This window comes from Urocitellus parryii, chromosome 9 (assembly GCF_045843805.1).
Source record: "Urocitellus parryii isolate mUroPar1 chromosome 9, mUroPar1.hap1, whole genome shotgun sequence".
Lineage (NCBI taxonomy): Eukaryota > Metazoa > Chordata > Mammalia > Rodentia > Sciuridae > Urocitellus > Urocitellus parryii.
Window position 1 is genome coordinate 93,142,916 of NC_135539.1, and position 27,821 is coordinate 93,170,736.

General features: G+C 33.1%; 1 protein-coding gene across 2 annotated transcripts in view; it reads right to left on the reverse strand.

Moving 5' to 3' along the window:
* Ahctf1 (AT-hook containing transcription factor 1) overlaps window positions 1-27,821 on the reverse strand; it is a 66,206-nt gene that overhangs the window by 6,726 nt on the left and 31,659 nt on the right. The window contains exons 15-32 of one of the 2 annotated variants that reach the window (XM_026405747.2): window positions 27,654-27,794; window positions 26,948-27,052; window positions 26,122-26,215; window positions 24,536-24,659; window positions 24,287-24,343; window positions 22,083-22,229; window positions 21,356-21,543; window positions 16,100-16,244; window positions 15,892-16,023; window positions 15,059-15,209; window positions 14,473-14,623; window positions 13,647-13,754; window positions 10,554-10,746; window positions 8,937-9,137; window positions 8,174-8,585; window positions 6,360-6,459; window positions 4,442-4,539; window positions 1,147-1,331 (exon numbers count right to left, since the gene is read on the reverse strand). In XM_026405747.2, coding sequence (XP_026261532.2) covers window positions 1,147-1,331; window positions 4,442-4,539; window positions 6,360-6,459; window positions 8,174-8,585; window positions 8,937-9,137; window positions 10,554-10,746; window positions 13,647-13,754; window positions 14,473-14,623; window positions 15,059-15,209; window positions 15,892-16,023; window positions 16,100-16,244; window positions 21,356-21,543; window positions 22,083-22,229; window positions 24,287-24,343; window positions 24,536-24,659; window positions 26,122-26,215; window positions 26,948-27,052; window positions 27,654-27,794 — 2,732 coding nt within the window. The remainder of the gene's footprint in view (window positions 1-1,146; window positions 1,332-4,441; window positions 4,540-6,359; window positions 6,460-8,173; window positions 8,586-8,936; window positions 9,138-10,553; window positions 10,747-13,646; window positions 13,755-14,472; window positions 14,624-15,058; window positions 15,210-15,891; window positions 16,024-16,099; window positions 16,245-21,355; window positions 21,544-22,082; window positions 22,230-24,286; window positions 24,344-24,535; window positions 24,660-26,121; window positions 26,216-26,947; window positions 27,053-27,653; window positions 27,795-27,821) is intronic. The other variant, XM_026405746.2, reaches the window with a different exon arrangement.

Sequence of the window (27,821 nt, forward strand, 5' to 3'; positions counted from 1 at the left end):
CAAAAAATTGAAAATTATTATGAGACTATTATGAAAATTAAGGATTTTTTCTACTCTTACTCAACAGAAAAGTAACTGGAGAAAAATAACCCCCAAACTATATTTTAATGAAAATCCCCAAATTACCTAACTATCCACACTTTTCTAAACAGCATGATCCCCATAAGGTTGAAGAACAATTCACCTACATAAGCTCCCTTGGGCTAGACTCAATCCTCTTCCCTTTGCTGGGGCTGCATAAACCATGAAATTCCTAAGGCTTTCAAGTTCAGTACCTCTCCTGCAAGGGTTTGGTGGAAGAAGGAATGGTCCTTGCATTTACCTTTTGGTAAGGGAAGGGGAGAAAAAGGAGGAGGTAGAGAGTAACAGAGAGATCTCCTGACCAAGAAGGTAGAACATTACCACCCACCTAGACAATGACATTTTCCCATTCCCCAAACATTGAGATGAGATTGGAAATAGCCTATAAGTGAGGATTCCCATTTACACCATGCCCACATTTTTATTGTTTCACAACTAAAGGAATAGGGACTTAGCCATCTATTTCACAGCACTCATGAAGATAAATATAGATACTTATAACATTTTAATGTACTCCCCAAACTCCATACACATTTCTATACATAATTTTGAGTTTTTCCTCTTATCATATAAAAATTTGGTCAAATCATAGAAAAACCATAAAACATATTAAGTATAAAAAATGCTTTTTGGAGTTGTTCAGAAATTGAATATCACCCAGGTAAATATCATCCTCACAAAATATGCTTAAGGTAGGGGTAGGGGTATCCTGTTTAATTGTATCTATTCATTATCATATATAGGCTTCTCAATAGTCTTATTGTCTCTGGAGTAGCCATTGTATGTTTTCTTCTGGCTAAAAAAGCCTTTCATTTGAAGCATATAAGTAAAAATTAAATCATGACTTTTTTTAAACAGAAAATTGGTTTTCATGAAAACCAATTTCTTTAAGCACATGTTCTTTTATTCTGCAAAATATTAATGTATTTAATTAGCACAAATTTTTAGATTTTAATACAGCAGTCAACTAAATGAATACATTAAATTTGAACTATCGTATCTTGAAACCTAACTAAACCAAAACTAAAAGACTGACAAAAAAAGTGAAAAGTTAATTTTTTTTACATGAATTTCTTGAGTATCAGGAGAACTGTCAGGAATTGGTAGCTTCTCTTCTGGTATGTCAACACTCTCTTTTAGTACATCAATTTCTAGTTCATGATCTTCTTTTAAGGTATGTTCAGAGATAACAGGACTTTCAGATGTGATGAGCCCAGAGCTTCCACTATCACCAAGGTTACTGGCCACTGCTGTGGGGGGTAGGGGGAAAGAGTTAAGGTTTTTACATTTTAAACTGAAAATCATGTAATTAACAAAGGAGACACAATGGAAAAAGCTATATACCTCACTTGAAAAATTAATTTAAAAAGTCTAAGATCTTAAAAAGGAAAGGTCTTTTTAAAAGGCAAATCCACTTTTTGCCAGGATAATACACATTCAGTTGAAATAATACATATACATAATATAAATTACACATTTAAAACTGGCAACATTGTTTTCTTCCATTGGACTGTAATTCCTACCCTTATTCTGACAGTTTAATATAATGACAAATTCCTGGAGGAACTTAAAGTGTTCTTCATTATTTTGAAAATTATGTATTACCTAGTGATTATAAGACAACTAGCTATCTTTGTTAAACCAGTGCAGAATTATACTAGGGACATGCAATCTGGATTTTGACATGGCTTTCTTTTGGCAGAAAGCATACAAATGAACACAAATGTACCTTACCACTTTTCAAAATTAGGTGGAGGGGCTCACAAAGATATTCCTTTCGTTTTTTCTTTTCACCAAATATTTACATGTCACTAATACTCATAGGTTATATTTAGGTTTAGCATTTGTGAATGTCACAAAACACTAACCTCAAGGAGAAAAGATGTCTCCAACTTAACTAAAAAAATCCTTTAAAAAAATATTTATTTCTTAGTTACAAGTCAACACAATGTCTTTATTTTTATGTGGTACTAAGGATTGAACCCAGTGCCTCACACATGCTAGGCGGGCACTCTACCTCTGAGCCACAACCCACTAAAAATCATTTTTAATGATGAATACAAATCAATAAAAACGTAAAAAGATTAAAAAAAAGGCAAACCAGAAAAAATATTCATACTTTTAATAGATAAAAAGCTTATTATCCCTAATAGGCAAATGCTGTAAAATAAAATGAAGATGTTTCCCACCTATCAGTTTGGCAAAAAGGCATGGGAAAATAGGTACTTTTTCACTCATCAACATATGAAAATAGCAGAAAATAATAATATTAGAAATCTGAATATTCTTTGACCTAGTAGGTCCATGTCTATCCAACAGAAATTCTGACATAGATTGTCTTGAAGATGTATACCCAAGTATAGGCCTACAGAAACAAAACAGTAAAACAAAAAAATAAGAAAAAAAATTATAATCAGCCCCAAAACAGACCTGTAAACCAATGGTACAAAATAGAGGACACAGAGACAAACCCACATAATTACAGTTATCTCACATTAGACAAAGGCATCAAAAACATAAATTGGAGCAAAGACAGCCTCTTCAACAAATGGTTCTGGGAAAATTGGAAATCCACACGTAACAAAATGAAATTAAACCTGTATCTCTTACCATGCACAAAACTCAACTCAAAGTGAATCAAGGACCTAGGAATTAAACCAGAGACCTTGCGCCTAATGGAAGAAAAAGTAGGCCCAAATTTCCTCCATGTCAGATTAAGCCCCAACTTCCTTAATAAGACTGCTATAGCGCAAGAATTAAAACCAAGAATTAATAAATGGAATGGATTCAAACTAAAAAGCTTCTTCTCAGCAAAAGAAACAATCAGTGAGGTGAATAGAGAACCTACAGAATGGGAGCAAATCTCTACCACAAGCACATCAGATACAGCACTAATCTATAAAGCACCCAAAAACCTTCACACCAAAAAAAAAAAAAAAAAAACCAATAAAAACAAAAACCCACAAATAACCCAATCAACAAATGGGCCAAGGAACTGAACAGAGGATATATATAATCAAATCAACAAACATATGAAAAAAATGTTCAACATCTCTAGCTATTAAAGAAAAGCAAATCAAAACTACTCTAAGACTTCATTTCACTCCAGTATGAATGGCAGCTATCAAGAATACAAACAACAAGAAGTGTTGGCTAGGGTGTGGGGGAAAAGGCACTCTCATACATTGCTGGTGGGACTGCAAATTGGTGCAGCCAGTATGAAAAGCAGTATGGAGACTCCTTGGAAAACTGGGAATGGAACCATCTTTTGACCCAGCTATCCCACTCCTCGGTCTATACCCAAAGGACTTAAAAACAGTATACTACAGGGACACAGCCACATCAATGTTTACAGCAGCACAATTCACAATAGCTATCTTTGTGGAACCAACCCAGATGACCTTCAGTAGATGAAGGGATAGGCAAGGCAAACTTTGGTATATATACACAATGCAATATTACACACATCATTAAAAAAGAAGAAAATCATGGCATTTGCAGGGAAATGGATGGAGTTGGAGAATATAATGCTAAGTAAGCTAATCCCAAAAAAACCAAAGGCTGAATAAAACATTCTTTGATATGAGAATGTTGACTCATGTCCATAGGGGGTAATGGAGGAACTAGGATAAAGGGGAGGGTGAGGAAGGGAACAGGCATGGGGGTAGGAAGGACAGTGGAATGAGTTGGACATCATTACCCTAATACAAGTGTGAAGACAAGAATGGTGTGAAAATACTTTGTATACAACCAGAGACTTGAAAAAATGCACTCTATATGTGTAATATGAAATGAATTACATTCTGCTGTCATAAATAACAAATTAAGTAAATTAACAATTTATAGGAACAGCTTTTATTAAGTGCCAAGCACTATTCTAAATACTTTCCACACATCTGGCTTAATCCTGACAACTATGAAATGAATACTATTAATATTTCCATCTTATATTGTTAGTATTTATCAGACAAAAAATAGAGAAAAACAAATTTATAGTTAAGGGCAAAGGACTTTTTGAGTCAGATAATTACACCTCACATGGTGTCATGAAGATTAAATGAGATAACGTGTGGAAAGCTATAAGGTTACCAAAGAAAGTAGCTTCACCTCTGTATAATACAGAGAGTGTCTGAGAGTAGGTGTCCCACATCCCCAAACAGGGTTAACTGTGGGGAAAAAAAATCCAATGAATTATACTTATTACTTTCCCTGACTTATTCTTTCATGTTCCAAAATGCCTTACAAGCAACCTATTGTTTTGACATATCTCCTTAGAATGCCTTTATTCTAGGGAAGCAAATCAAAAAGAGTGGTAGAAATGAGAGAAGAAATAAAATGAAACAATCAAATGAACACATACATTCATTGTTGTCTGCTCTAATCGTAGAGTTGTAGGCTTCAACAGACATTAATCCTTTATCCAACACTGGTATCTTGGACTTTGGGGTGAGGATTTTCCTTTAGAAATAGAAACGTATACTTTAGCATGTATAAATATCCCACCTTCTCTACCTGCTTTGTCCTACTGCCTCTGTTATTCTGCTGATGAAAATCAAGGTTCAAAGAAATCACCAAACTCATTTTGAATATTATAAAATATGCAAGTGAATTTATAAACAAATAATGCTATACTTGGTTTTCCTACTTTCTATTATTTTACTTTTTCAGTGACAATGACATGACATCAGAGTACAAATAAATCTATTGAAATGAGGTGTCAGTATAAATTACACTTTGGCTGATTTTTTTTAATAATCGTGGCCATGTTCTTCAAATAAGCCTGTCAAGTATTATGGAACATTTCCTATATACACAGTAGGATCAGGTTCAATATTTTAAAATTGGAAAAACAGGGTAAAAAGACTTATAATGGGAGACCATTGAAACCTGTATTAACACACATGATAAATAATAAGTTTCAGAATATGCTGACAGCCTTCATATTCTGAGCTGACCCTTCCCTAAAACCCAATTAGGCTGGTTTTTAAAATAGAGAATAATGTATTTGAAGTATGTACACATGGATGTAAGACTTCCTCAAACAAAATGCTTGTAGCAAGGATAAGAGAACAATAAATCACCACAAAATATTAAACATATATTTAGAAAGGAACTAGAGCTCTGCCAAGATGTTGAATATTCACCTAGTTTCTCAAATAAATCTTTTCTCATGTGAATGCTTTGTTTTATGACTGATGCAATTACCTATCAAATCCATTGTAATAAATAACATTTGTCTTCATTAAAGTTTGAAAAACACTAAAACAATAAAATAATTGGATAATTCTTTATTCCACATTTCCAATAAAGGTCTGGGTAAATTCCAGCCATCAAATGTGATGTTTTCTCAGAAATGAAGGAGGTGACCAAGTTTGACCTATCAGGTGACTATTGTGTTCCTGAATGTTGCAGATGGTTTGTGAAGTTGCTCATTATTTATTTACTTATAGAGCAGTGTTTTAAATTATCACATTTCAGATGAGTTATTTTACTAAATAACCTTTACTACCTCTTAATAATTGAAGCTGCCACTTTTTTGTATCCTCTACAACAGCACTAGTACAAGTGCTGACATGCAATCTTGTCTTTAGTCATGAAATGAAGGAAAAGAGCTTTTTGCCAGGTGAACTAATTACTTCATATGGATCAGTTCAGTTGACTTTCAATAAAGGAAGCAGTACACTGATTTACATTCTAATATAAGCTTCTTATAATAGATGATAAACTATATGGGAATTGGTACCATTTTACCAGATCCTGTTTTGAACAGCAAGCACTATGAATATCACCTAATGCATGGCCTTTTCTGTCAATGAAATTATTTGACAGCATAATATTTTAATTAGTTATCAAAAAACTTGAGTGACTATTGTATGATTGTAAGGAAAAAAATTTCTCTCGGCCATCTCCGCTATGTTCCACTCTGGTTTTACAGAGTGCATAATCATCCTGAAACTACTAAAAAAAGGAAGCACATGGAATAATACCATAGTTGTGAATGAACTTTTGGTCTTCAACAGAAAGAGTCAAAGAATATTAATATGCCTCAATTCACTAGGTCTCTATATTATAGAAATGTCTAGTAGTATTAAGATTTATTTCATGGTAACTAAATAATACAACTATAAAACTGAACAACTAGGAATACAGGCAATTATTCAAGATGGGAATGTCAAAAATCTAAATGATCTCTAATACATGAAGAATATTTTGCTATGGGTTCATAATTTCATTAAACTTTTTTGGAAAAATATTTGAAACTGTCTTCATAAACTTACCCTTCATGGATTGATGGCACACAAAGTGATGCTTTGGTTCCTTCAGTGGAGCTTAAGTTATTTGATCCTGAAAGGGACTCCTCTGCAACTTTCAAAGTGTCTACAAATCATACAGGTAAAAATATCATTTAAGCTAAATGTTTTATAATTGCACAGGTCTTGAACTATTACTGTTTAAGAAGTTGCTAGGCCTGCTTTTTTATTCTTTTGTGTTTATTTCCTTGGCATCAGATTGTCAGCAGTTCCTTTTACTAATTCTGAGTCAAAGAGCCTCCCTTAACCTCCAACTTTTTACCTTTGGCCGAACAAGTACAATTTATTGCAAATGTTCTACATATATCAATTCACTTAATCCAAAATATTCAAAGAGGTATATCAGAAAAACTAAAGCATAATGTTAACACTGTTTATCCCAGATCACCAAGCATACTTAGAAAGTAGTTGAACAAGGATTCAAATTTAGTCTATTTTAATCTAGAGTATGTCTTCTATCATTCTGACTCCAACACACACACACACACACAAACATATAGACCTCTACTTGGGACTCCCCAATAGGGTAGAAACAATCCATTAAGATATTCTTATGTACATTATTATTTTTTTTTTTTAATTATGGTCCTGGGAATGGAAACCAGGGCTTCATGCATGCTAGGCAAGCATTTTACCACAGAGGTGCATTCCTAAGCCCTTTTTAAAAAAATGTATTTTGAGAGAGGGTCTAATTAAGTTGTCTGGGCGAGGCTCAAATTTGCAATACTCCTGGCCTCAGCTTCCCAAATAGCTGGGACTACAGGTATTTACCATACCTGGCTCTTCTATGAACATTCTATTCTAATATTTATCATTTAAACATTTTAATGGAATTATGACACAGAAAAAAAAAAGCAATGTTTATCTCTAGACATACACTACTTCAGCAGACTCCTGAATTTAACAGAGAAATTAATAATATGTAACAGAGACATCACAATCCAAACGTCATTGGACTCACTTCATGGGCCTTTGGACATTTATCTTGATTGTTCTGTGAGCAGAATTTTCGTAAATTAAGACTGCTGAATAAGTTAAAAATTGCAGCAACAATCTATTCTGTAAAGTTATTATTACATCCATTATTTATGGGAATATTCTCTAAATCAGACTGCTGAACCTTGCATTTCCATCCTTAAACATTAGTATTCTTTTCCAAATTTCATGGCCAGATTAAAAAGCATACTAAGTCTCTCTCCCTTCAAAGCTCATATATACTTATGGAACAATGTAAGCAATACTTATAACTGAAAAAGATTTTGACACCATGCGCATATATTATTTAATCTTGATCTTCACGCTTTCCTTATGGTGAAAAGAAACCTATTACAAAATTTATTAAGGTTGAGGAGAAAGCAGAAGGGATATGAAAAAGGGAGGAATGGTGGCATCTGACCAAACTTTCTTATGTACGTTTATAAATATACCCCAATGAATTAACCTTTATGAACAATGGACAAATTTTTAAAAATAATAATACATACAAGATCAGGAAAGCAGAGGGAGGAAAGGGGGAGGGAGAATTTTGGAGACTAAATTGAAAACCTCAATGGTTTTACTATAATGCACTAAAGAAGAATTTTTTAAGGAATATCAATGGCAATTTTTTAAAAAATATTTTTTAGCTTTAGATGGACACAATATCTTTATTTTTTTTTTTTTTATGTGGTGCTGAGGATCAAACCCAGTGCCTCACGAATGCCAGGCGAGTGTGCTACTACTTGAGCCATATCCCCAGCCCTATCAACGGCAATTTTTAATATGTGGAAATGAGTTCTTACCCATCTGTTTTTCCTCATCTGGAGGAATTACTTGTGACTCAAACACATCTTTATCTTCATCTTTCTTGATTTGCTCAGTTAAATTAGTATTTAGTTCAGTGGAAGACTCTCCTGACTGGGAGGACAAGAAAATATCTTCAAACTCTTCTGGTGATGGTGCATCTTGATATTCTAAGGTGGTCTGGTCTGATCTGGTTGAAGCATTGCTTTCTTTGCTCACGTCTAGTTTCTCCAAACTTTGTGAGGATGCGTCCAGTGACCCTGTATCCATTTCTTGAGGGTCCTTTTCTGAGCTATTTACAAGAAAAGGTATGGTTTCCTCTTTGCTCTTCGGCCATTCATTTTCTGCTGGAACTCCACATTTATGAAAAGATGCAGTGATAAATGCTTCTGGGTTACTGTTATCTGCAGGCTGTTAACAACCAAATAGGAACTTAAGAAGTACTACACAGAATAAACAAAACAAAACTTTTTTAAAAAGCCCACAGACTAAGACTTAGGAGGTCTGAATTCTAGTGCTATTTCTGCCACCAATATATGCAATTCACTTGGTACTTTTAAGCCCAATTTTGTTTTTTCATCTGTAAGAGGCTTAGCCATTGCCCTCATGTTTCCTTCAGAACTGTTTTGTAAATTCAAGTCAATCTATAAAACTGCATATAAAAATCCATAGTGAGGTTATTTAAATTGATTTATCACACTTTTTACTTGTAAGAGCTAATATAATCTTTGAGTCTTTTTTCGCTATTATAATCAAACTTACTGCAGTAGTCCATTTTGTGTTCATTTCTTCTTCCATGAATGAAATTTTAGTTTCTTTAAGTCGCAAAGGAGGAGTAAGAGACCTTCCAGGTGATGTAGAGGGAGTTGCTAAAGGTGTTCGAAGGCCAGACCTTAGGATAGATTGAGGAGTAAACTCGGCAAATCCAGAAGAAGCAACTGACATAACCAAACTTTTAGCTTTCTAAAACAAAGAGCAAATGGAATTCCATTAGTGTTTATAAAAGGCATTTACGTAAGTATTTACTCGGGCATTTGAGTGACAACTGTGGTTATAGTCTCATTTTCAATAAACACATAAGTAGAAATTTTTATTTCAGATTGATTGGAAGAAAAAAAAATTCTATCAGTGCTTTCTATATTTAAGGCTATAAAACTTAAAATTGTATCCATAAAAAAATACAATGCCAATTAGTAAAATAAATTTAAGAAACAAAGTCTTACATTAAAGAGAGAACTGTGTGTACTGAACACAAAACTAATCTAAACTTTTTTTTATGTCTTAGGGAAAAAAAATCCATACAAGTATTAATTACTTATTAAATTTAGTAATAATGAATACATATAATTCAAAATTAGCACTTAATTTAGTAGAAATAATTCCTTCACTTAATTTATCCACTGAAGACCCAGTAACCAGATTACTGAATCCCACTAATGAGTGCTGTTAGATACATTATAAGATTATTATAACTACATACTCTTTTGGTAAGACGAACAAAATCATTCCCTAATATAATTTCACTTGAATTTTTTGAACTTAGCTGGAGAAAATACAAACCAGTTTTTATGTTTGGACAGATGAAAAGATTAGAAATACAATACTGGATTGTGTCAGGAACCTAAAAATCCTATCAACCTTCTTTTAATAACTATTTTAGAAATAGCACTTAGTTATCTTTCATTCAATTTGAAAAATAAGAATTTTCTAGCTTTACTGATCTCTAGAAAGAGAACCCAGAAACAACAACAAAAAACAGAAAGCTACTAGGATTCAATATAGAATACTGAACAAGGAGCAAGGAGATAACATATATGAAAATACTTTGAAAATGAAAAGATTATTGTTAAAAGTTATCACAAGTTTAGTTTTGTTGTTTTCTCAATAATAATTTACCAGAAAGGAGGGAGGAAAAGGTTATTTAGACACTAATAAACTAGGAGTAATAGTTCATAGTAAGAAAAATTTCTTAAAAATGTAAAAACTAAAAATTATTTAACAGAAGGAAAAAAATAAGTGCATAGCATCAGCAAAATTATATCAACATATATAAAAATCAAAAGCTTAAAATTATTTTGAAAAGGACAAAGGCCAATTTATAATAACCATTCAGAGCCTTGTATAATATTCAAGACAATGTGATCATTATTATTAAATAGGAATATTAATAAATATTCAAGACAATGTGATCATTATTATTAAATTTAATCAACCCAGTTTAAGAAGATGCAAAAGTACAGCAAGTATTTTGGAAAGCCATGAAAATTAAAGTGAAAAACAGCTATTGACTATTCAGTTACAAATAGCTTATTTTCTCTGTGCTATTTGAAACTAAGAACACTCTTGCTTTACTATGAATGCTAGGGACATAATACTAACCTTAACTACAAGAGGAGTCTCAAGTAAATGCAATTCTGCAGACTTGGAGGTATTCTGATGTGATTCTTTTGACTGTGAACCAAATGGCAAAGAACTGGATAGTAGGCATAAAGGAGATCTTGTGGGGCTTTGCTGAATAAACCCCAAAGGTTGAGAAGGTCGGGGGATAGGATGAATAACCAAATCTAGTAATCTGTAATCAGAACATACTTATGAATAGAAGAATCCTGGTATATTATTAACTAAATTATTCTGATGAAACAAAAAGAATTTTAATATTCAATGTTATTGTTAAGATTTATATATTCACTAATAAATACCATAAAAACACGTAAACACACTTAGTCACCATTAATTTTTAAAAAGTCAGAAAACTATTTCAGTAGCAAAAAACTAATTAGGAATTTTAGAAACAATTTAAGAACAAAGAATTCTAGTTGTCCCCTGATCACAATATTTTTCAGTAGTGGGGATTTAACCCAGAACTTTACCGTTAAGCTACATCACCCTCTTTTTATTTTGAGACAGAGTCTCATTTAAGTTACCTAGGGCTGTCCTCAAACTTGTACTCTTCCTGTCTTAGCCTCCCCATTTGTTAGGACTGGTTATGTATCACCATGCCTGCAGTTCTCTTTCCCTTTTACCAGTTATTTACTGAGCTTCCACTATCAGCCAGGCATTTATTTGCCATGAAGATTAACTGCTAAAGATTGACAATACACAGGATAAGGCATCCCTAGCAATCCATGTGCTAAAATTCATCTTTATCAACACTTAGGATATGACAGCATTAAAATCTAGACTAACACCCACCCCCCAAAAAAAGTTAATTAAAAAAAGTTGGGCTGGGGATGTGGCTCAAGGGCTGGGGATGTGGCTCAATGGGCTGGGGATGTGGCTCAAGCGGTAGCGCGCTCGCCTGGCATGCGTGCGGCCCGGGTTCGATCCTCAGCACCACATACCAACAAAGATGTTGTGTCCGCCGAGAACTAAAAAATAAATATTAAAAATTCTCTCTCTCTCTCTCTCTCTCTCTCACTCTCTCTTTAAAAAAAATGAAAAAAAAAAAAAAAGTTTGTTGGGCTGGGGATGTGGGCTCAAGCGGTGGCGTGCTCGTCTAGCATGCATGCGGCCTGGGTTTGATCCTCAGTACCACACACAAATAAAGATGTTGTGTCCGCCGAAAACTAAAAAAATATAAATGAATATTAAAAAAAAAATTTTCTCTCTCTCTCCCTTAAAAAAAAAAAAAAGTTTGTTGACAAAATAATCTCAAAAAGTTTTCCATAGTGTCCCAGACCTAGTTTACATCAAATGATAAAATTGATTTCATTCATGATTTGTATTACACATACACAGTCCAAATTAAAAACTTACAGAAAAATATTTTCAGGTCATAATATAGTTGTAAATGGACTTTTATTTTATTTATATGTGGTGCTGACTCTCGAACCCAAGGCCTCAAACGTGCCAGGCAAGTGCTCTACCACTGAGCCACAACCCCAGCCCCCCCAATAGTCCATTTTATGTCTGTATTTTCTATAATAAAAACAGTTATTTTTTTTATTTCTCCCAGATGCCAGTGTGGATCAGCTGAGAATAACCAAAGAAGAACAGCTTGTTCTGTTGCCCAGAAAGTTTTTTAAAAATCCCAGTTGCTTTGTCTTCTCCTGCATTCTATCCTTCAGATTCCAAAGGGATTTTCACTATCAGGGTGGTAGATCTACACAGATCATGGGTGCTTTAAGAATCAACCTATTACCCAGTGCAGAAATGAAAGCATTTTCATTACAAGGTCTTTGTACCTCTTATTCTGTACCAGTCATTGAGATTTCTACCAAAACATGAACATCTAATCTAGACATTTCTTTCTCTATCTTCGTTTCTTTCTAATTTGAATTTAAATTCTGTACTTGTAAACAAATTGCTTACTTTTTAACTTTTCCAATATTATGTTAAAAGCTCTGCACTGTTAATATTTACATCTTGCTTATTTAGGTAAGACTGCTTCTCAAAAGCAAGGTCTGTATGACAAATGGCAAAATTCTTTGGGTGGTTTAGTGGTATATTAGGGATTAAAGCCAGGAATGCTTTACTGCTATTAAGCTACATCACCAGTCCTTTTTATTTTGAGACAGGGTCTTGCCAAGTTGCTGAGGCTGGCTCTGAACTTCTAATCCTCAGCCTCAAAGGTCAGTGTGATTACAGGCATGTATCACCATGCCTGGCACAAAATTCTTATACAAGATTAAGTTATTCTCTAAGAAGAGTATGAAGGGGGAAAAAAAATTCTTTTTTTCCTTGTTACCAGGGATTGAACTCAGAAACATTGACCGACACTCTTGACACTTTTCATTTTATTAACTATTTTTTAAAAATTTCCCTTGGGTAAACAAGTAGGAGTGGGGCTGCTGAGTCATAAGGGAAAAAAAAATGTATGTTGAAAGAAATTGCCAGAGTTTTATGTTCCTACCAGCAGCAATGCACAACAGTTCAAACTGCTTTGCACACTTGCTCGCACCAAGTATTTTTGTAGTTAGCCATTTGAAAAGGTTTACAGTGACCTCAAGAGCATTTTTCTTTTTTTGCAGTAATAGGGATTAATCCCAGTGCTTCATGTTTACTAGGCAAGCACTCTCCCATTGAATCATATTGCCAGTTATGAATATTTTTCAACTATCTGATGTTGCTAAATACAAATTATAATCACAATTTCATTTAGATGTGAAACACTGAATTTATTTATATTTGTAATATCATTACTGATATAGTATTACTGCATCTGAAGTTGTATGAGACATCAAGTAGTCTCTGCTGTACAGGAGAAAGCTTCAATATGAACCAACTGAGATTAGTTAATAATTACAAAAACAATTTCTACAGAGGTCATCTAACAAGAAGATAATATCAAAGGGGGGGGGAAGCCTAACATTTTACTTTACTCCAAAGTTATAGACTAAGACGTGCGAAATAAGAAATTGATTTTAAAACACCACACTACTGTCCAAATTTTAAAGAAACCATACATTAAACATTACTGTTGTAATTAATGCCTAACATTGTGTCTTTAAGGATGATTTAATGAACTCTCACCTAGAAATCCTCTGTGATGCTTTTGAAATGGGTGTTCCAACAAATGCCTCAGGCAGTTGTAGATGTGGGAAAGAATATACTATAGGAGATGCTTCTTCTATTTTAGGACTACAAAGAAAATAAAAATTTAACTTCTGATTATGCATCATGCTGCATTGATTAAAAAAAGCTTTAAAGTAAAATTAGATGGAATAGGAAAGGACTTTCATTTCTTACTTTGCAATACCTACAATAAACACACTGCCTTTTTAAAAATGTTTTTTAAATATTTATTTTAGGTGGACACAATATCTTTTATTTTTATGTGGTGCTGAGGATGGAACCCAGTGCCTCACGTATGCCAGGCAAGTGATCTAACTCTGAGATACAACCCAGCCCCTTAAACTTTTTTTAGTTGTCAATAACCTTTATTTTATTTATTTATATGCAGTGCTAAGAATAGAACCCATTGCCTAGGCAAGCGCACTACCACTAAACCACAACCCCAGCCCCAGCCCCTAAATACACCACTCTAACTGAAAGTAAAACATTCTTCTTGTAAGAAAATAAAAATGCTTTTCCTCTTTACATATGCTAATAATAAACACTATAATAATTAGGGTAGATTGTGATAAATACTTCTGGTGTCCAGGAAAACCTGCAAGTAACATGACCTTAAAAGGTATAAGAAAGGGGCTAGGGCTGAGTGGTAGAGGGCTTGCCTTACATGTGTGAGGCACTGGGTTTAATTCTCAGCACCACATAAAAATAAATGAATAAAATAAAAGTCCATCAACAACTAAAAAAAAAATACATATTTTTAAAAAAAGGTATTAAAAAAACATACTTATTATAAAGTGAGACGCTATTTCCAGGATCACTGCTTGTCCACACCTCTCCAATTCTAGATAACACATTATTGATGAAAGTGGATCTTGATAACACTGTTCCTGTCATGGCTTTCTTTGGAAATGCTGACAATGGTTTGGGTCTAGAAACTGTAAAATGAAGAATGTAGGATTTAATTGATTCTCTAACAAACAGGATTTTAATAATGTAATTAATATCAAAGAATGGACAACATGGAAGTCATAATAAAGTTTAAATTATATTTGGTTTAAACTACAGCTATACTGAAATTTAACAATTTGGGATATGGTATAAAATTATTTAACTAAAAGTTGGGCACATGTCTTCAACTAAAATACAAGATTTTCATTCTGCATTATAGTAGGAAACAAATTATAAAAAACTTCCCAGAAAACCCTACATTTCATGGAACAGAGTAATCAGTAAAAAAAAAAAAAAAACCATGACTGTGATAAAAGTATTAGTAAAAGTGAGCAATATTTAAAGTAATGAGAGTTTCAGAGAGGCAATCATTCAATATTTTTAATAGCCTGAGTTTATGACATTCTTCAATGAAATCTTACATTCTCGAAAAACTGATGATGTTGAAAGATGGTAAGGCTTAGCTCTTTCCATGGCTAATTTTCTCTGGACTTTAGGAAGGATTTTCCCGTATTGTTCTAATATAGAATTTCGAGCCACTGATCTCTCCCGCAAACGAGGATCCCGATCATTCTATTGAATATATCAAAATTGTATTTACCAGTTAAAATATAATCATATTATAAATATTTTCTTCCTCCTACCTATATTTTTCCAAACTGAAGATTTTACAAACAAACTTATTTGCTTACATCAATTAAAAATGTCTACTAACAAACATTGCTCCTTCACAACTATTAAAAACAGTGGTTATCATTGATTAAACATTTACATGAGTCAGTCAACCTGCTACTTCATAAATCTCTGAGCCCTCTCATAATAACTTCATAAGAAAATATTATTGGTTTACACATGAGGAAACAAAGGCTCAGAGCATGTCCTAAACACAGCAAATTAAGAATCAGTTTCAACCTTTGAAATCCAATACTCTCTGCATTAAGTAACTTCTGCTGCTGTCTCCACCCCTTCCTCTCATTTTTCCTGAGTGGTTAGTATGACAAGACTGTGGGCAGATGTCAGGGCATAAATGGCATATATAAACATAGAAGAATTAGGGAGGAGACAGTAGAGGAAGATTAAAAAAAAAAAGAGGCAAGTAATAATATGCCAATAGACAAGAAGAACTTTCTCCAAGTTATGACAATAAAAGGCACAACATATACAAACACTGCAAGTTCTTATGAATCAAATCAACCAAAAAAGTCTTCAGTTCCTTATTCCCTTGTCCCACACAAAGAAACAACTCTAATCATACCATAAGATTAATCTTCAAAGTCTGGTTCAGCTTCAAAGCAGGAATATAATTGGCACGCTGCAAATGGTGAACTAAAAGGTATTCATGATTCTGAACACTGGCACTGGACTGCAAAAATTTCACCAAACACTCCTAGAAGAACAGAATGGATTTGTAAACTATCAATTTATCTTGAATTTGTGATAAAATTACACTGTTAAATGATTACCTGTTCAGTGTTTGTAAATGGTAATTTCAATAAATCTTCCATTAAGCCTATTTCCTGGCAGACTTCATAGGCATGCTTCAGTAATTCCTCTGCATTCACTTTATTAGAATGTTGTCGCAATAAAGTCCAGGCCTCAACCAGGCACCTAAAATCAATAATTATCCAAGTTTAGTTTTTGAAAGGCTATTTAAAATGTTCAAAATTCATCTACCCATACAATCTCAAAGATAATTTTGTACTGCAATTTATAAAGATTTTTAAAAATATGCTGCATAATGAATATTGCTAATAAAAGATTTAATATTATGCTGCTCTGTATTGTTCAAGTATAAAACAATAGAAAAACAAAATAGAATTCACAATAAAACAAAAAAGTGAGCAGGCCTGGATAGAAATTAAAGACTGATGTAATGATAGCAAAATATCAGGCTTTTAAGGTAGTGATATTTGACAGAAGAATGGATAAGAAAATGAATAAAGGTCTACAGGTGGTAACAAGCATATTTTATTCATGGCAGATGAAAGTTATAGCTCATAAGTAGTTGATTTGGGCTAATCCAGAGCAAGATCCGCTTAAAGAACTGAATTCAAATTTAACAGTCATAGACCACAAGCAGAGACAATGAAATGTCCTTCTTTGAGGAATGAGATAATTTTAAAACAGTGTTTCTTACATAGGTCTCTCCCTAAATCAAGACAGGGATTCTGTGACCTTTAAAAAAATGTCCAACTGAAAATGCACCAATACTCTTATCTTGGAAGTTCACCTGAGTTTATCTATTAGAATTTAAATTACATGCAGGATATGAAACAATAATCCCACTGCAAAGAATATCATCTATATAAATGCCATCAAAAATGCATAAAGATATACAACATCTTGCCTAGGATGTGGTCATAGGTTCAATCCTGGTGCTACAAAAAAGAAAAAAAAATAACCAATAAATAAAACCTATAAACGTTTATGTATTCAAGGACATGAGAATACAGATATATATGAACATTGATAATGATTAACCTGGCAGTTAAATTTCTGTTGTACCTTTCATGGGAGAAAGGAGGCAGAATAAAAACACTCATTTCATGGCAAGTAGGTAACATAAAAGTTACAGCAATTAGTATTTATAATGAGCAGTTATAAATTAAAGAATCTAAGGAAAATTTGGCAGCACTGACCCAGACTTCCTGTGGACACAAAGTTACTCAGCAAAGCAAATGACACCTTCTGTTGGAAGGTCAGGGCTATGTGTTAATGTTATTACTAATAACACCAAGAGTAGATAATACTCAACATATTCCATAGACTTTATAAAGACCAACAATTCAAAGATGTAAAATCTCTAAAATTCACTTATGAAATTGCCTTGTATTCCCTTCTATCAAAACAGGCATGACATTGTGGTCATTACAGCTTGAGTAAAGAAGAGGGATGGGTGTCTGCAGACATGTGTGCAGGGGGAAAAAAAATGTGTGCATGTGTGCAGAAAAAAAAATGTAGAAAAATTACCACTCAATTAAAATCTAGAAACATTAAAATGAGCAGAACACAGAACCTTTTTGTAGAAAGAAAAGCAAACAGGATGAAATGAACAGAACAGTATTAATTTTAAAAACCAAATATGGAGAAATAAAGAAGTATAACAAAATTTTGGTATTTGTTAAATTTTATTTCAGATATGTTCATGAAAACTTAATTATACTAGTCTATATGTTAAAATGTTTATTCTTGAGGATTGAACATGAGCACTTTACCACTGAGCTACATTCCCAGCCCTTTTTTATACTGAGACAATGACAGGGTATCACACTAAGTTACTAAGATTATAGGCATGCACCACCATGCCTGGTTTATTTTTAATTTATTTTATTTTATTGCAGTTCTAGGAACTTACATAGAACTTTGTGTGTGCCATGTAATTGTTCTATATCTAAACTACATCTCCAGCCCCCAATAATCATTTTGAAACAATGCTTGTAGCAAAAGAAATTTCAGATGAATCAATACCTTAAATAAAAACAAAGCAATAGTGGTAGTAGAAACCATGAGAAAATTTTTTTTAAAAAACTGGAGAAGACAGAACATGATAATCATTATTTTCAGGACAGCAAAATCCATTATAAGCAAACCACTGTGAAAAGGTAAATTATAACCAGGCATGGTGGCACACACCTGTAATCCCAGCAGCTTGGGAGGCTGAGGCAAGCCAGCCTCAGCAACTTTGTAAGGCCCTAAGTAACTCAGCAAGACCCCATCTCTAAATAAAATATAAAAAAAGGGCTCCGTGGTTAAAGCCCCTGGGTTCAATCCTCAGTAATCCCCCCACCAAAGGAAACAACAAACTAAAGAGTAAATGAAAATCTCACAAGGTTAATTTCAGTAATGAATAATAAATCAATTAGGAAAAATTCAAACACAGTAAAAGAGGCAAAGAATTTAAATGGGCAAGTCACATAATAAAAAGCTCCTTATGAAAAAGACATCAAGTATCTGATAAAGGCAGAGTACAGGCAATAAGGGCCTTGGATCAAAATGGCATAACCCTCATGGAGGGCAATTTGCCTTAGCTCTCAAAATTGCAACTGCAAATATACTTTGACTAAGTTATTCTACTAAGTTATTCGTTCTCCAAAATAAATCCGAGTGTGTGAAAAATGTATAGCTACTCATTATAGCATTACTTAGAATAGCAAAAATATCTAAAAGTTCATTAACAGGAACGGCATTAAATTGTACATCTATCTACAAACCGAATAACTGTGCAACACTTAAAAGCAAAGAAGCTCTTTATATATTGTTATGAAATGAACTTTAAAACTAAGTTCAAAAAGCGTATTTCACAAGGGTATTTTTGCTAAGTTCATTCTTCTGGTATTTTGTTCAGAAAATCTCAGAAGAATGAACTTGAAGTTGTTAACAATGATTGAATTCAAGAGAAAAGCTAGAAAGTAACTTGTGTTACTATTTTATACTTCATAAATATTAAAACACTCCACATGCTTATCCTTTCTTCCTTAGTCCTTGGACAAATTTTAAAATGAATAAAAACACATTTGACATTACTCCTAAATTTAGCAGATATACCTAACTAGAAGGATAGTAAGATAAAATATTTTTATAATTTTATAATTCATCAAATATTCTCCAACTTCAAAAACTCTATTGCTAACACTTACAAAGAAGTGCCCTAATTCTATTATTTTGCTTCTTATGGTAGAAAGTGATAAAAATATGAAGAGCAGTAAGAAATTTTTTTGATTGATGAAAAGATAGTCTAGGGTGTTAGCAGTTAACAGATATAGAAAAGTCATTTCGGTAAACAATGTGTGTGTGGGGGGGAATCCTTGGCAATATGGCAGAAAAGCTAGCCTGAAAAATTCCTGTGACAAACTCTTAAGATACTAAAGTGAATGTAAATAATCTTTTAAAATACATAGCAAAAACCACAACGAGAAAAGAAATTCCAAATAGGCAAACAAGGAATCACTGATTTCCAGTTGCCCGAGTAAAAGAAGACTTCGAAAGATGCAGATGCATCAACAGTAACACATACTAAAGGTATACTAAAGGTATAATAAAAGGTCACAACAAGGACATAGCTCAGTAGAGTACAGTAACTGTACTAACAAGGTTGTATTTCATCCAATGCCACCAAAAATAATAAAAGGCTAAAGTCATTAAAAGAAAAAATGATTTAAAATGCTGATGTAGCTAATATTAATATCACAAAAAGTTGGTAGTTTTGCAAGGAACTGACAGATCCCACCCACTTCAGAGTAGGCAACTTACCATGCTTTTTTCAGTAACTTATTGAAGAGACCAGGAAAAGTCATTGAGGACACAAAGATTTAACATCCCTAGTCCTATTTTGTATTTTATTTAGAGACAGAGTCTCACTGAGTTGCTTAGGACCTCATTTTTGCCACTGTGCCCATACAACATGTAATTTTCAATCCCAGCATTTACAAATTAAAATGTCTGAATAACTAATAGGAAGAAGAAAAAAACTCATACTGGGAATTTAAAGTAATGTGTAGAAAATGAATGTGCCTTTTTAAATCAGTTAAGGAAAAAACCTAAAAACTAGGTAAGCTAATCATTCAACTTGAGTTAAACAGTTAGGTAAAATAAACCCACAGAAGGTAGAGGAAAAGAATGAAGAAAATGATTACACCTATAAAACATTTTTCAGTTCTATTGCACTATTATGATATGAAGACCAAGTAAGCAATTTTAAAAGCTGACCATCTAAAACCTTTTTTTAACCTCAAGTTTATCATTGTACAGTGCATAATGATTAACTTGCAAGCACAACAGCCAAGCCAGAATTATGATGATGATGATATGCATCCACAAATGTGCCTCACAAAATCAAGAGATTACCAGAATAAGTTGTGGAAAAAAGACTGATGATCTTAATAGGAAGAGGTTGAAGTCCTGGACTTAGGATAAGTTCAAGAAATGACAATAATGATTGATCGACCATTACCACCACTTATTAATGATTTACAACTTCTGCAGACAACTGTAATATTGCTTTTGCCATTACAATTTAAAATACCTCAAGGTGGACTTCATTAACCCATGTTACAAATGAGGAAACTCAGCCTCAGGAAAGATAAACTGCCTTTTTTATTTGTTTATGCTTGATACTAGGGACTGAACCCCAGAGGCATTTTACCACTGAGCTATATTCTCAAAGTTTTAAAACAACTTTGTTTTCAGAAAGGATCTGGTAAAGTTTCCTAAGGTAAATTCAAACTTGGAATCCTCTTGCTTCAGCCTCTGGATTGGCTAGGATTACAGGTATGCACAACTATATCTAGCTGAAAAAAACAGCTTTTGACCATATTTTAGAAAGTGGTACAAGTAAGGGTAAATTCAAGTCTATTCGAGTCCAAAGAGTACACTATCACTTATGTAAGTTAAAGTAGCTCAAAAATATTGTAACATCTTTCCATCTAGCATAGGGTAAATCTCAAAAGAGCAGATTAGTATTTTCAGGCTTGAAATATTAAAACATTTTCAGCCATTTTAGTACTATTATATAATCACAGCATTTACAGATACAATTGTAAATCTCAGTTTGGCACTAGGCATTGTATAAGTTTTTCTTAACACTGAAAAATCAAGAGGCATAAGATATTTTAGGGAATGCAACCAAAGTAAAAATACTAGATATTGTTACTATCTATTCCTCAATTTCATATTATTAACATACATGTTCAAGAGTCTATACTTGCAAAAGATGTACTTACCTATTAAAAAGCAAAACAGTGAGGTGAAGGATAACATCACTACCACTGGACACTGTTGGCTTCATTGTCTGAATATATCTGAGAGCTTGTCTATACTCTCCCTGACTCATAAAGGCTTGAATAATCTTTGAATGTTGCCATGACAGAGGTTTTGCAGTAGCCGGGTGAAACAGAAGGTCCAACCCACTCTGCAAAAATGACACGAAATTGTAAAATATAAATACAATCCTTTGCATTTAGACAAAGAAGTCAATCTTAAAAAGACAAGCAATATTAAAAGCCAGTTTGGGGGGCAGAATCAAGATATAAAATCAGTTTAACTGTAAGATAAAAGGAATTACTTTAACATATAAGTTTTAACAAAAGCCTTATATCTTCCAGACCTCAATATATATAAAATCTTTACACTATCTGTTTCATACATGGATGATAAATCTTGCCTTCTATGGTTCATTAAACACTCCAAACATATCTCTAACATATCATAGTATTTGTATTATCAATAATTCTCATTTGTTTCCTTCTTTAGACATTAACTTAAGTTTTTGAAGTTTTATCCTTGTATTTTTATTGCATAAGGTAGTGCTTGGTGAAAGCATTGATTAAAGTGAATTCTCCTTAAATTACCTCTAGAAATACACTATGATCTTTAATATCAAATTTAATCTAGTCAGGTATGCTTTCTGAAATCCTAGTAATTTAGGAAAGCTTACATTTAGTGACTTACCTCAAAGTCATTATGATCAATCAGCCAAAATCCTTGAATAAGTTTAATTTGACCCCAAGAAATGGCAAAGGCAGTTGGAAAAGACTCAATGGGAGTATCCGTTTTGTTTGGAAAGGAATACATAATATCAAGTAACAAATAAATGGTCTTTTAAAAAAAGGATTAAGGACAAAGAACAAAAGAAAAAACCACTACATATGTATTCAGCATAGGTTGCAACAGAATGTAGCATTTAAAAAGTCTTGAAAACATATACAGAATATTTCACCCATCAATGATTGAATATACTTTCTTCTCAGCAGCACACAGATCATTCTCTAATATAAACCATGTTATGCAAGTTATCACATATGTTGGCACACAATTGTGATATTAAGTATCTTAATATTTTTAGCATCTGTAGTGTTATTTTGATAGCTCCCTTTCCATTGATATTAATTTTTGTGTTCTCACAAAATTTCTTCAATTTCATGTTTCTGTTACTACTCTAATTTTTTTCCTCCCTACTATCTAAGTTGAAAATCATTTGTTAATTTAGCTTCTTTCTGATAAAAGTACTTTATGTTATAAATGAGTACTGTTTCATCCCAGAGATTGATATTTTAAGCTTTTATTATCACTTAATCCAAAGCACTTTATATTTACTTTTGTTGTGCTTTCTTCTTTATGTGATATTTATAAGTGTACCATTTAATTTTGAAGTAGCTAACATGTAGAAGTGGGATTCTATATATCTTAAGATAATTAATTTCTAATGTAATAAATCATGCACTGTTTCCTCAAATTAAAAAAAAAGTAATGGAAATGCTTTTTATATTGATTGTATTGCTTACACACATGTCAAAACTGATCAAACTGCATATTTCAAATATGTGCATTTTATCATACTTCAATTTTACCTCAATAAAGCTATGAAGAAGAAAAAAATCAATCAATCAATCAATCAATGATACTGCAGACTAAACCCAGGGCCTCTTACATGCTAGATAACCATTCTACCACTGAGCTATTTCACAAGCTCTTTTTATTTTCAGACAGCGTCTCAGTAAGTTGCCAAGGCTGGACTCAAACTTGTGATCTTCCTGTCTCAGCTTCCTAAGTGGCAGGGATTACAGGTGTTCACTATCATACTGGGAGTAGAGTTGTATCAAATGTGGATACAGCCAATATCCTATGCTTCATTTATTCTCTATTTTGTTATGACAAAGGATATGAGCTAAAGCATACTTTTCTCTACACAGAAACAAACTTAAAAACTTGTTTAGAGAATTTAAAAAGCAGAGCTGTAAGATGGAGAAAGATGCTTAGAATATTAATATGCAAAATAAAAGGAAGTAGTTTACTAAAAAACAAACAAACAAACAAACAAAACCAGCTGTAAGCCCAGTCATTTATTGGGCAAAAGTCAGTAGCTAAAAAAAAAAGGAAAAAAAAAAAAACACGGTGAATCTTTATTAATTATAATGAAGTAAGATATTTTAAGAAACTTACATTACCACCAAAACATATGAGTTCAAACAATGCTTATTATCTTATTAACTTACAATATGTTTATTTTCAGCCAGTAAGTTAACCCCATTAAAAACTACTTGCCAGCAAAATTCTAGAGCAGTTGTTTGGCTTTTTTTCTTTCCATTCCTGGGGTCCAACCCAGGGATTTGTGCTTAGTAAGCAAGTACTCTACCCCTTAGCTAAACTCCCATACCAACTGGCCCTAGAATAGTAGTTTTTGAGTTTTAGATACATTTGAGAATCTGATAAAAGCTAACACCCACATATCCCTAGAGACAGTTTTTTTGGCTGGTTGCTTTTATTGATAGTGGGGACAAAACTCCAGCAGAGCACTGCCACTGAGCTACATCCCATCCCTTGCTAAGTTGCCAGGCTGGCCTCACTTGAACTTGCCATCCTTCTGCCTTCACCTATGAATCACTGGGATTACAGGCATGTTGTACTACAGTGTCTGGCTCCTAGACACATTTGAGAATCTGATAAAAACCAAGGATCATATCCCTAGAACAACAAATAATTTTGCATATAATTTTAGGTTGATCGTAGGCCCTCCTAATCCAACCAAGAGATCCTGGATGAAGACGACTTATTTTAAGAAAATAAAAATTTAAAAAATCTAAGCATGAAAGTGAGACTGCATTATATATTATTACTATAATCTACTATAAGATTACTACTATTATAAAGGATACAATAGAGTGTTTGTTTACTTCAGTAATGTTGTCTAATAAATATATGTCTAGTAGTGCCTATAAAAGAAATGGGGGAAAAAAAAACTTCAGTTGATCTTATATTCATCCATTCACTCACTAACATACTCATTTATTTGTGCTCCTTCTTTTCCCTAGTTTGTGGCAGGTATGAAAAACGTAGTTAAACACGTCTCCTCTCTCTAGAACTTTCAAAGATTCAGTAAGTGATAGCAATTACTGTAAACCTACATGTAGACTAGCAGGAGGATATTTTCCTGTGCCTCCTTCATCTCGTTTCCATAACTTCTCAACTTGATCTCCTAACTGAGAAACCAATCCATCAATCATCAAACAATCAGGGTTCCACTTCCCTCTGTAATATGAGAAACATATTAGATATTAGTGCTAATTACTGGTATCAAAAAACAAGCACCAGCTCTTTAAAATACTAGCTATCAAAGAAACAAGAGAGGTAAAAATTGGATCTCATTTTAGCATCATAAGAACTACAGAAATAAAGGAGCATTGGTCACATAACACTTAAGTTGCCTCAAATTCAGCAAGGTCAAGTCCTAGGAAAGAATGCATTCTAAATAGTAAAATGTCTGGAACTATTCTACTTTTCACCATATTGAGCAAAGTACCATACAGTATAGTAGCTTAATGTAGTAAAACTATTGCAGTTCAAAGTAAAATAGTTTCCATTTCATCACCACAGCTATTCTTTTATCTTTGTTTATAACTTCATCCCAAAATTTATTATTGAGCACGTAAAATATGATTTGGAGACCTATCCCCATTTCCTTATTTAATATTAATTAACAACAGCAGCAATTTCTACTTCATCGAAATTTTCTTGAGTCAGGCTTTATAGTAGGAGCCCTGCACATATTTTATGTTGATATTGTAATTTACATGACAAACAAAATCACAAACTATAGCAAACTTGTCCAAAAACATACTTAGGAAATAAAAGATCTTTAAATTAACAAAATTTAAATATGCCTAATCATTCTCCCAAAGCCATGTTCATTATTGGAAATTAGTTATTCTAAAGCACTGGTATGCAAATTTTAAGAATTACAGTTTGCTCAACTTTTTAACCTCCCTGGTGATTCTGAGCTAACAAAGGTAGAATCAATTACCGCTATAAATGTTGTCTGCAGCTCTAAAATTGTCATTCCAACTTGAGGTAGAAAGGTTATTTAGTTCCAGAGATAGGGCCAATGCTCTAAACTTTACTTTGTTCTACTATTACATTCATATTTCTCTTTAGAAACAAGGCTATTCAAGTTTTTTATTTTTTTTAATATTTATTTTTTAGTTTTAGGTGGACACATATCTTTTATTTTATTTAATGTGGTGCTGAGAATCGAACCCAGTGCCTCACGCAAGCTAGGCGAGCACACTACAACTTGAGCCACATCCCCAGCCCCTTTTTTTCATTTTTTAAAAATGCTTATAAAACCTTCTCATAATGGTAATAGACTTTAGAGTAAAATAAAGATATAGCCAGCAAGTCAAGGCAAATGATACAAATAAATTAGAACTACTACTAACATTCTAACATTTACTTACTGAGAATTCCACACATTTAATCATTGTACAGCATGATGTACTTTGTTCTGAGAAAGTCTGATTTTTCATAGAAGTAATTTCTGTATCTTTTTTTTTAAATTATAGATGGATACAATATCTTTATTTTGTTTATTTTTATGCAGTGCTGAGGATCAAACCCAGTGCTTCACATGAGCAAGGCAAGCGCTCTACTGCTGAGCCACACAGCCCAAGATGTAATTTCTAAACTGTGTTTTGAAGGTCTGGATATACTATACCTTGATACATGCTCACACTTCTGTCGACGATTGGTGTAGTAGTTCTGAATTACAGGGTAGTTGTAGCATAACCTTGACAACTGCACAGCATCATCTGGATTTTTATTTAAAGTTGGGGGGACAAAAAAAAAAAAAAACAGTAATTTTTCTAGAATATGTCCACAATACAAGTGGACAAGTTATACAAATTAGTATTAACAGCAATTGTGTGCAGTAGCAGAAGCACTTCTAAATAAAATCTAATTTACTGGAAATGCAAGCAGTTAGAGGTTTTAAAAGTGAATTCTAGGCCGGGTGTGGTGGCCCATGCTTGTAATCCCAGAAGCTTGGGAGGCTGAGTCAGACAGGCTGAGGATCATGAGTTCAAAGTTTGGTAGCAGAGATTGAAGGGGGTAGGGGGACTCTCCAACCATTCAGTCACATCCTCAGCCCTTTTTTATATTTATTTAAAGAAAGGGTTTCACTAATACACTTAGGGCCTCCCAAAGTTGCTGAGGCTAGCTTTGAACTCCCAATCCTCATGCCTCAACCTCCCCAGCTGCTGGGATTATAGGCATGCACCACTGCAACCAGCGCTAGTGGTATTATTGAACTCATTTTCAGAAGCTCAGTTTTCTCAAATTTGCTTTCCTTTTAAAAATGTTGTTCAATCCAATGAACATGTAGAGAATCTGTGTATCAGTTTCAGGCTAAGGCACTGAAGATACAAAGAAAGAATGCAAGAAAAGAAAAAAAATTATCTGGAAGAAAGTAAGCCTGAAACAGAGAACAACAAAATTATACACAATGTTTCAATTAATAGTAGTAGATTAAGTAAATATTTTACCTAAGCCTTCTGGTAAAAGCCCAGAATGAGAAAACCAAAGAACCATTTGTACATATTGACAGATGAGCTGGGCAACCATATGCTTATTCTTTAAGTCCACCATTCCTGGAAAAAAAAATTAACATTGATTTATTCAATTTATTCAATTTATCAACCACAAATGAAAAATGAAGATATCTGCTAGTTTTAAAACCTAATTACTTGGTGACAATATATATATGCTTTTAACAAACTCAGCTTGTAACTAATTGACTTTGCTCAAAATGGTATCAAGTTAATCTCCAAAATGCTAAAATAATAAAATCATTGACCTAATTTTTATGAAAACTAAGTTTATCATCATTTTATGCAAACTAATAGTTTATCATCAATAGAGGTTGTTCAAATCAGGCCTTGAAACTGGCCTTTTGTTTTAAATGGCAAAACCTGGGGGAAAAAAATTACAGTCACCTCTTTGGATAAAAATCTACATATAATTGCAAAATTGGAAATTCCCCTGAAGTATACTACCTTAACTATCATAAACTTTAACTCCAGATTGTTTTAGTATCGGCTAATGATACACCTAATAACATTTTGTAATTTTACATAAAAACTATGCTAGCATTTGAGAACTAATGTCCTTTAAACAATGGTCCACACAGGAAAACAGGAACTTTATTCCATTTTTAAGTAAATTTTAACAGTATAAAAACAAAGAACATACCTCTCTCAGTGATATCCTGTACCTCTGTTGCAAAACAGCTTAAGACACTATTGAGGTTGCTAAGATGCAAATGGCACTGCTGGATAGACTGTATAGTTTGTGGATCAATGAAACGACATGAACCGTCAAATAATGGTATACCTTTCAAGGATAAAACAGAAGATTAGT